The sequence below is a fragment of the Calonectris borealis genome, chromosome Z (assembly GCF_964195595.1).
Source record: "Calonectris borealis chromosome Z, bCalBor7.hap1.2, whole genome shotgun sequence".
Taxonomy (NCBI): domain Eukaryota; kingdom Metazoa; phylum Chordata; class Aves; order Procellariiformes; family Procellariidae; genus Calonectris; species Calonectris borealis.
The window spans coordinates 31,724,175-31,733,143 of NC_134352.1; the positions used below are offsets into that span (position 1 = coordinate 31,724,175).

Genomic DNA, 8,969 nt, shown 5'->3' on the forward strand with positions numbered 1-8,969 from the left:
CAGACTTATTAGCTTTCTGGGCAGCTTTTTCCATTATGTAAAAGCTGTGTTTGTATTAGTATAGCAGTCAGACCCACCAGTGTGAGGATTACAGTTGGTTTTTACATAATGGATTATCCAAGATTAAGCGTTTTATTCAGGCACACGAGCAAAAATAACCAATTAGTGACTTTGCCGATTCGTTATTTAAAGGCAGCTGGAGGGCAATTGACACAAATCTCTCCTGCTGACTGCAGCCCAAAGACTGAAGCAGAGTAGTCTCAGAGATCTCCAACGTCTCCACCCCAACAGGTAGGTCTCTCTTCAGCAGAGGCGGGCCAGATTAGCACCTCTCACAGCAGGGAAGTGCAGCTTGCATGGCAGCAGCTGGAACAGAGTAGCTGCTCAGGTGTTTGGAAGTCCTGCGTTGGTAGCTCAAGCTTGGATGCTGCAGGCAAGTTTCAGGTAACTGTGTTTTATCTTGGCATCAGAACAGGTATTCAGGGTCAAATACTCTGCAAGAATATATATGCAGGTGCTTTCGTCCCAAAGTGTGAGAAACAAATATGCTGGGATATGGATGAGCTGGGATACCTGAGGAGACAAATAAAGTCATGGCCACCTTGTGGCTGTGCTGCAATGGCAGATCAAATCTCCAGAAATTGAATATTATTTGTCGTGCTTGTAGAGGGAATGGTCTGAGGGAATGGACCAAATACAATACCAAGATGTATTTTGCCATTAGAGTAGGCATTTGGGAAGAGCCTGTTTCGGTGATGAGAACACAGCTTTGCTGGCTTGAAAGCAAAGTGGACACTTGCCATGAAATAATTAGAAACAACATCCTTACAACCTACAGTGCTTTACCAGAGCTCATCAGAACATTATTCTTCTTGTGAAAACAAAAATTCAAAAAATTTCAAATTTTTATCAATTCTTACCAACCTTATCCAAAGTCTGGCTTGATTTATAATGTAAAAATACCATGAACTGGAATACTACTACTGGCAAGCAAAGTACTCTTGCAAAGTAGTTGCCACTGATGCTCGGTTTTGGCTGGATTTAGGCACCACAATGACCCAATGTTTCTCAGTGGAGGAGTTGGTAGTCTATGCAGCATGGAAGGAAACTAGTTTTAAAATGAGGGGAATGTATCTGTAGGCGCAGCACTAGCTACCCACGTCTACTGCATGAAATAAAACTCCATGTTTGCTTTTGTCTTGCAGAATGAAATACACACAGTATGTTTTCCTGGCCTCGATCTTCTCCACTGTTGAATATAGCCTAGCTCAGACCTGTGCAGTGGAGTCTTTCTCTGTGAAAGACAATTTTGATCCAAAAAGGGTAATTATGGTTACTTCAACTGTATATGTGAAGAAGCTTCAAATAATATATGAACTGTCTTTCCAGGTTATGGGTTGTGTTAATCTAAAGGGGTTCCTCACCAAGAAGTTAACTTCTTTTGCATGCTGTCTCTCAAACACTGTTCCTGTACTTTGCTTTTCTCACTACTGTTTAACCTTCTGAACATTATGGTAAACCTGGCCTTGAAAGTCAGGGATGTTATTCTGTTAGATGCCATCTCCTGTTAGCTCGAAGCTCGGTACAGATCTCAGCTTTGAGTGGTCCCATGAATGAAGTGATTTAGATCCCCATCAGAGAGAAAGTCCAAACACATGCCCTGGGGGACTTGCATCGACCACTCATTCTTGGGAGTCATAGCAAACTGAAAATTTATCTAGTTTGGTATCCTGAACACAGGATGACTCTTGTTTAAACACAGCATTTAATCTGCCTGCCTCTGAGGAGGAAATCAGGGCTAACCTGGTGTTGGAAAGGTCCAGACAGGTGTGCCAGTACCTATTCTGACTATCCCTCAGCAAACATCACTTCCAGCTGCAGCTGGCGTGGGGCCAGCACTTCCTCTATACAAGATTGACTTTGCTGGAAACAAACCCATGTCGGGGGAGAGCTTTGGGAACATCCCAGTTTTAAAAAGTCAAAGTTTTTCTCAGGCTCCTGTTTTGGGAATTACGCACTCTGTTTCAGGCTTAAGCATGTAACTTGCCAAAGTTACGTTAGCTTCACTGAAGAGTCAAATTTAACCCAGATAAGTTCTGCTTTCTTCAATATTTCTGCTAATAATGTTAACTTTTGAGGGCCTTCCTGTCTGTCAGTCACCTGTTTAAATCTTGTTTTCATTCTACTAGATACTGCTTGTACATTTTCAGGGACCCATTTTTTCCTAGAAATTTTCTTCCCCTTAATCTCATTTCATTTCTCCCTGCTGCGAGTCTCCCCAGCACATCCTTTCCTCTTCATAGTGCACAGAGTCATCGCTTTCTGCTTCGCTGGCTAGTCCCTTTTCACCCTCAGAGATCAACTGTGGCCCCGGCAGCCACAGGAGTGTCTCCAGCCAGCTTGCTAAGGTCTTTGTGGCTGCAATTTGTTATTGTCGGTGGCATCTTCCACGGAAAAGCAGGGACCTGAACGGGAGCAGGGAAGAACCAGCCTGACTCCCAGCAGGCATCTTGGGATGGGAGAAGCTTTCAGTGTGGGGTCACTGTGATAGGAACGTCTCACATGACAGCGGGTATGTGCACACAAAATTGCAGAGCTGCTAGACCCACTCCTCCTGGCACAGAGGCAAGGGTTCATCAGAATGCGCAGCAGGACCTGTGTGCTACATACCCACCCAGACTCGGACTTTCTCTGTAGGCCAGGCAACGGGTAGTTAGAAGGGCACTATGTTTACAAAAATGCTTTTGTGCTAATCTTGCCATGGTGATTAATCCAGATATTAATAGTCTTTCATGTTAGTATGCAGGGAAATGGTATGCCCTGGCCAAGAAGGATCCGGAAGGCCTTTTCCTTCAGGACAACATCTCTGCTGAATACACCGTGGAGGAAGATGGCACAATGACAGCATCTTCCAAAGGCCGAGTGAAGCTTTTTGGGTGAGCTCTCTTGACTTTCAGCTCTAGCTGAGGTGCTAGAGTAGGGGGACATGGATGGTGATCTATCCTGAGCACACAACAGGATGGGTTTTCTTCATCAAAAAGGGAAGCTCAATCAAGGTAATATATTAGAAGCCAGAAGTTGTTAGACACTTTTGAGTCATGGGTTACTTCTCAGCCTGGCTTTGGTCTTTGTCCATCACAAACTACTGCATAAAGTCAATTATAAAGTTGAATTTTGAATGATAGAGCGGTTAGGTAAACGAATTGCAATGAATTCATGTGAGGAGCTAGTAAAGTGAGAGGAGCTAGTAAAGTGAGAGGAGCTAGCGAAGCCCGTCGGGCTGCGAGGGCAGGACAGCTGTCACTTCACTGAGCGGTTCAGCGGAAGGAGAGCAGTGTAAGTGAGCATTACTTTCACGGATCTTTCAACACAGTGTTGGATGGACTTCTGAGGAAAACATGTGGTTAACTCTTGGATGCCATTGCAACGCCTGAATAGACAGATGGAAGGAAGCTCAAGAGTTTTGCCTGTTGGTCATGGTTACTATAAGGAATTACAGCATGTAAAGGGATTAAATAGCTTTCTGGGTGTAGAAAAGAAAATCTGGGGCTTCCAGTAGGCTAGCACTAGTTCTGTTGTGCATTAACTACCAAAAACTGTCTAACTGCATGAATAATAGCGTAGAGCAGGTGGCTATGAACCTGTTAAGTCTTAACAGCATAGCACTCCAGGGTATTTTGGGATAGGGCAAATGAAGCTTTGCAGGCATGCCACTCAGTGCAGGTGGGAAGATTCCTGAAAGGACTTTTAGAAACCAAGTGAGGACTCAAGGCTCTGGGAATTTATTTCTGCAATGGCAGGGTAAAGGGGAAGCACAGCCTGTGCAAGGAAGGGAATGAAGACCCTTCCACTGTTTCACAAATCCAGGTAACACTTGACAAACTGTGCTAAGACGCAGGTGGTATTCAAAGCAAACAGATGCCAATCACAGAAGGGCATTAGAAGAAATGGATGATGAAGATAGGCTGTTCAGGCACCGACGGGGTTCCAACAGCCTGTGTGAAGGCCTTTAACTAGCTTGCACAGCAGACTGGCTGCAAATATTTCCGTGCTTGTAACAGAGGTCCTTGTGCCAATAGAGCTAGGAAGGGTTAGAGAGAGGAGAGCCAACTCCCTGCCTCCGCCTGGGGACACAGCAAATGGGCCCAAATGAGCCCAAATGCAGGTCAGCTTACTCTGCAAACTGCTAGCAGGGAGCCAAGAAATGACATCCATCATTTTGCTTGGTGGCTGTCTGCTTGTACAGAAATGGGTGGTAAAAAGCCCGCTGAGCTGAAGGAGGGTCAGGGCACTGCCCCAGCCACAGCACAGTTGGACAGCAGAGGGGGGGACCAGACAGCAGCACTGCACTGACAGTGATGGGGGAGGTGTCACAGATTTGCATTACTTAATGACAGACAGTGGCTTTGCATTAAGAAAGGCCCTGCCCATGCCTGAGGCAGTTGTGCTGAACCGCAACCTGGTTCTTGCCCGAGTCCTGAGTCAGGGGGGGACTCCCATTTGAAGCTCACGTGCCACAGGGTTTTATCTTCAGTCTCATGGATCTCGTTGCAGGTTCTGGGTGATCTGCGCTGACATGGCTGCTCAGTATACAGTACCTGACCCAACCACTCCAGCAAAAATGTACATGACCTACCAGGGCCTGGCCAGCTACCTCTCCAGCGGTGGTGAGCGAACTTCTCCAGCCCCCTGGTGCTGGTCGATAGCTTACAGCTGCCCAGATTTGTGTGTTTCAGTGTATGAGCAGGAAAAAAGTTCAGCTCAGATTGCTCCAAGTAGAGATAAAGCATCCTTTTTTGGGGGGATGCTTTATCCAAGCAGTGCTTTTTATCTCCACAGAAGGAGCAGGATCCGGAGACTCTCCAGAGACCCTACCTATCTACCATATATATTAACAGGGAGGGTGCAGCTTAGAGGCAATGGGCCACACACACAGATTTTGTACAGCCAAGTGGGGTGCTGAACCTAGGGAAGCAATACTTCCTGGGCCCCGCAGTGGAAATTATAAAGATGCTGAGAGTCAGTCGTCCTTGCACTCCTCGTAGCTAATAGGAGGCAACATGTGGACCCACACCTGCGCTCCAGCAGCAAGGCACAGTTCTCCTCAGACAGACACAGCTGGACTCAACAAAATGGAGCTGTTAACTGAAGTCCCCCTTGCAGAAACTGCTCATGCTGAACCTCAGTTATGCACCCTGCACACCTCATACTTTGTGCCTGAGTCTTCTACAGCTGTGGAACTCCAGCTGTGGAAGTGGGGCAGGACTTGGCCTGCTAACGTGTAAGAAGTACATTCACTTAGTACTGGCAGGTAAGCCATACCAAAACGCACTTAGCTGAGCAAGGCTGGAAAACAGGAGGCATGTTTTGCTGAGGCTTCTTGTATAGGAAATGTAATCTGTATGGCCAACATTTAATCTGTATGCCCCACCCACTAAGCTTGAGCGAGAAACATAAAGCTATTTTTTGTCGTTGAAAACCTGGAAAGCCCTAGTCCCCCTAATATTTCTAGCCTAAGAAACCGAAGGTGAAAATGCACTGAGCATCATGGGCAAGAGCATGGTCTCAAGATGCCCTGTGCTTGTCCCAGTTCCTCACTTCATGGTGTGGAGATAAGCTGGATGTGGGAGGTGACTATAGATCCTCTGGGAAGCTGTCCCTGCCATGTGCTGAAGTGAGGCATCTCCCTGTGAGATAACTAGGTCCACTTCTGCTCTGTTTTGCCCACCATGACAAACACGTGTGTTCTGATGTTTCAGGGGACAACTACTGGGTGATTGACACTGACTATGATAACTATGCCATTACCTATGCCTGCCGCAGTCTAAAGGAGGACGGCTCCTGTGATGATGGCTACTCTCTGATCTTCTCACGCAACCCCCGCGGCCTCCCCCCAGCCATTCAGCGCATTGTGCGTCAGAAGCAGGAAGAAATCTGCATGTCTGGCCAGTTCCAGCCCGTGCTTCAGTCAGGTACTTCGGGCTAATTAGCAAACTCACTGAAATGGCTGCGCTGGCAACTTGTAGAGTAGGTGATCGCATTTGCTGTAAACGCAACAGAACTGTAGCAAATTAAGTTGTACTGTTTTAGCAACTTTTAAAAAATGTTATATCTAATAAGAAAATAGCTCCAAAGGGAAGTCCATGCAAGAGAGAGAGCTTGTTACAGGGTGGTTCTGCAGCCTTAAGTTTGCCCTTATAGGAATCCTGTGTGCTGAAACTGGCACGCTACCAAAGATCAGCTTTGTTACTCTAATAGATAGGGATAGGGATGGGTGTAACAACCTGGTGTTTCTGCACTTGGGAATGCTTGTCTTGGCCACCTGGATAACAGCATCTTACCTTAGATCTGTGCACTGTCCTCCAGGAAAGGAGAAGAAGCTGCCTCCAGGAAGGAGCACCCTCACTCTTCTTAGCTCCACCATGGTTTCTGTCCTGGGCGGTCTGAGTCGCAGAGACGAGGGGCTCTGAGCAGCGGTTCTGACTGTGTCTACTGGCAGTGGGAGTCAGCAGTTGCGCCACATACATGCGAACAGAGCGTGTCTAAAGCCCATTTTGGGAGACCTTTCTTTCTGGAGGCATGGGAGCTGATCTTCTAGCTCATGTGCTGTCCATGAGATAGGCAGATAATGTTTTAGGGCTATGCTGGAGGCAGAAATTCCTCTTGTCGGCCCACACGCTTCACACGCACGCTGCCTTGCCTGGAGATTGGCCCTTTACTAAGCCAGGCCTGAGGAGTGGGGGGATTGTCTGAGGGGATTGCCACAGTAACAAATGTGTCCTGCACCGCTGGGCAAGAAATAGCCGCTAAAACCTTCTGAACGGCACATCGTTGCGTGAGCCAGTCCTCCACTACAGAGCAGCTGCTGGCATCGTCCAAGGTTATGGGACTGGTATGGGCATCCCTGCCCAATGCCTCTCTGCATTGCTCACTGCAGCAGAGGGAGGGCAGCGGCTTTGTGGGCTCATGCCTAGGTGCTCACCTAAGCTGAAAACTCATGGCTAGCTGGGACTAGCAAAGGCTGCGCAAGTGCTATGCCAACAGACACAGAGCGATGCAAACAGCAGCTTTTGCACCCCCCCATCCTAATCTTGGGACCGTGATTCAGAAGTACCCTGGGAAGGTTGTAGCTACAGCTTCACCAATGACCAAAAGGCTGTTAAAACACTTTGCAAATTTACTTACAAGGACTAAAGTTTACTTTTCTTTCTTTCCAGGGGCCTGCTAAAAGTACACTGCTGATCCTACCCTTAAGCACAGAAACCAGACCTCTTGGTCTTGAAGTTGCCGCTCAGCTAATAAAAAAAGAAAATCATAGTATGGACTAGTGTGTTTTTCCTGAAAAACACATGAAAATGTTGGGGTTTTTGTAAACTGTGCAATGAAGTATCGGTATTTGACTTTTCAAGGGAATACCTAACGTGGCATTTGTCAATAAATGTTTTTAAAAAAAACACCTTTGGAACTGCTTTTGTTACCTGCTGTCCTGTCGGGGAGCAGGAAGAGCGGGGCTGGTCACCGAGGGGAGGTGAGACGGCAGCCAAGGGTGGCCCCAGCACAGGCGCAGCAGTGTCCCTCCCCGGCACCGAGCAGGGGGAGCTGGGCAGGGGTGGTGACAGGGACAGGTCCCCTGACAGTGCTGATTGTCAGACAAATGCACGGTGACAGGGTGGGTCTGGGGTTCACCCGGGGAGTCCAGCTAGCAAGCGAGGGCAGCAAGGCACGGGGCAGGGCACAGGCATGCCTGCGAGGTGGCCCTGGCCAGAAACAGGACTGGAGAGTGGGTCAGAGGCAGAGCTGCCTGCAGCAAGGCTCCTGCGGGGGCAGGGGCCTGGGCTGAGCTGAAGAGGGTTTGTGGACCATGGGCAAGGGGTATGTGGGTGGAGGTCCCAGGTGAGCCCTTCTTGCGCAAGGCAACGAAGGCTTGTGGGTGCCTGCAGGGCCCTGGCATACACAACGTACCTCTCCCACCAACATTTCTATTTAAATTCTGAAGCTAAGAAATCCTCTGGAACAACAATTCTGAGATGAGGCCGATGCTGCCTGGTAGTATCTTCTTGTTATTTCTGGTACATGTGAATATTCAAAAGTCTGCACAGAGTATTTCTAATTAGCCCCTGAATTACAAATCCAATAAAGCAGATGTTCCTTTCAATAACACTGGAACATTGCTTTAAATGAGCAGCTACTTGCATTTCTAATGGCATAAGCAGTAATTTACTCCCCACTGCCTTCATAATCCAGCGTTCAGTATCTGAGAGGTATAGAACTGAAAGATACAGAACCGACAGGTTTTATGGCCAAGGATTTCATAGATGATAGTGGGAACCGAAAGAACAGTATCTACAACTCCATGTAGAAAAAGGGTAGCCTGAGTCAGCATTTTTGATATATATTTCCCTCTGCTCTTAGTAAAATCACATTCACTTTGAATGTTTCCTATGAATAAAACTACCAGAGAGCCCCAGCACTCTGCTGAACCCTGCAGTTTGTCCGCAACACAAATCTTTACAAGTCATGATTACCAAGCACAGAGATAAGACCAAGCTGAACAGCCCCTGCTCCTGAGGCTTTCAAAAGGTACGTGGCCAAGGTTGATACTGAGTGAAGACCTTCACAGCACTACACTATAAAACAGCTTCTGCAAGATGCTTGCACAGTCTTACCTACAGTATCCAGTGATTATCTACTGCACCTGCTGGAAGGAGCATAAAAACCACTGACTAAAGACTCTTCTCCAAGGCCAGAGACATTATCCCAAGGATGCAGGGAAGTCTCTCAAGCTTGCGTCTCCCAGGATATCCAGGCGGGACTCCTAAGGCTCTCAGTCAGCATCAAATTAAGGTGTTCTGTGCTGTTCTAGCCTAAGGAAAGCTTCCCTGATGGGGAACAAGATGGTGAACCATCTAAAGCTAAGGACAGAAACAGAAGAGCCACAGCAGGCAATCAAACAAAAGACCACATAGATA

The 8,969-nt window shown here is 47.4% G+C and overlaps 1 protein-coding gene across 1 annotated transcript; it reads left to right on the forward strand.

Moving 5' to 3' along the window:
* The first annotated feature begins 271 nt into the window (after positions 1 to 271).
* On the forward strand, positions 272 to 5,986 carry LOC142075553 (purpurin). Its single transcript, XM_075136993.1, has 5 exons — positions 272 to 291; positions 1,206 to 1,323; positions 2,800 to 2,936; positions 4,555 to 4,667; positions 5,760 to 5,986. The coding sequence occupies exons 2-5, from the start codon at positions 1,207 to 1,209 to the stop codon at positions 5,984 to 5,986; spliced, it is 594 nt and encodes a 197-aa protein (XP_074993094.1). The 5' UTR covers positions 272 to 291; position 1,206.
* The last annotated feature ends 2,983 nt before the right edge of the window (positions 5,987 to 8,969 follow it).

Bases quoted from the DNA above. Each gene is read 5' to 3' on its own strand.
- LOC142075553 (XM_075136993.1), top strand. From the start codon at position 1,207: ATGAAATACACACAGTATGTTTTCCTGGCCTCGATCTTCTCCACTGTT. The intron at 2,937-4,554 runs GTGAGCTCTCTT...ATCTCGTTGCAG, and splicing joins GGCCGAGTGAAGCTTTTTGG to GTTCTGGGTGATCTGCGCTG. The intron at 4,668-5,759 runs GTGAGCGAACTT...CTGATGTTTCAG, and splicing joins CAGCTACCTCTCCAGCGGTG to GGGACAACTACTGGGTGATT.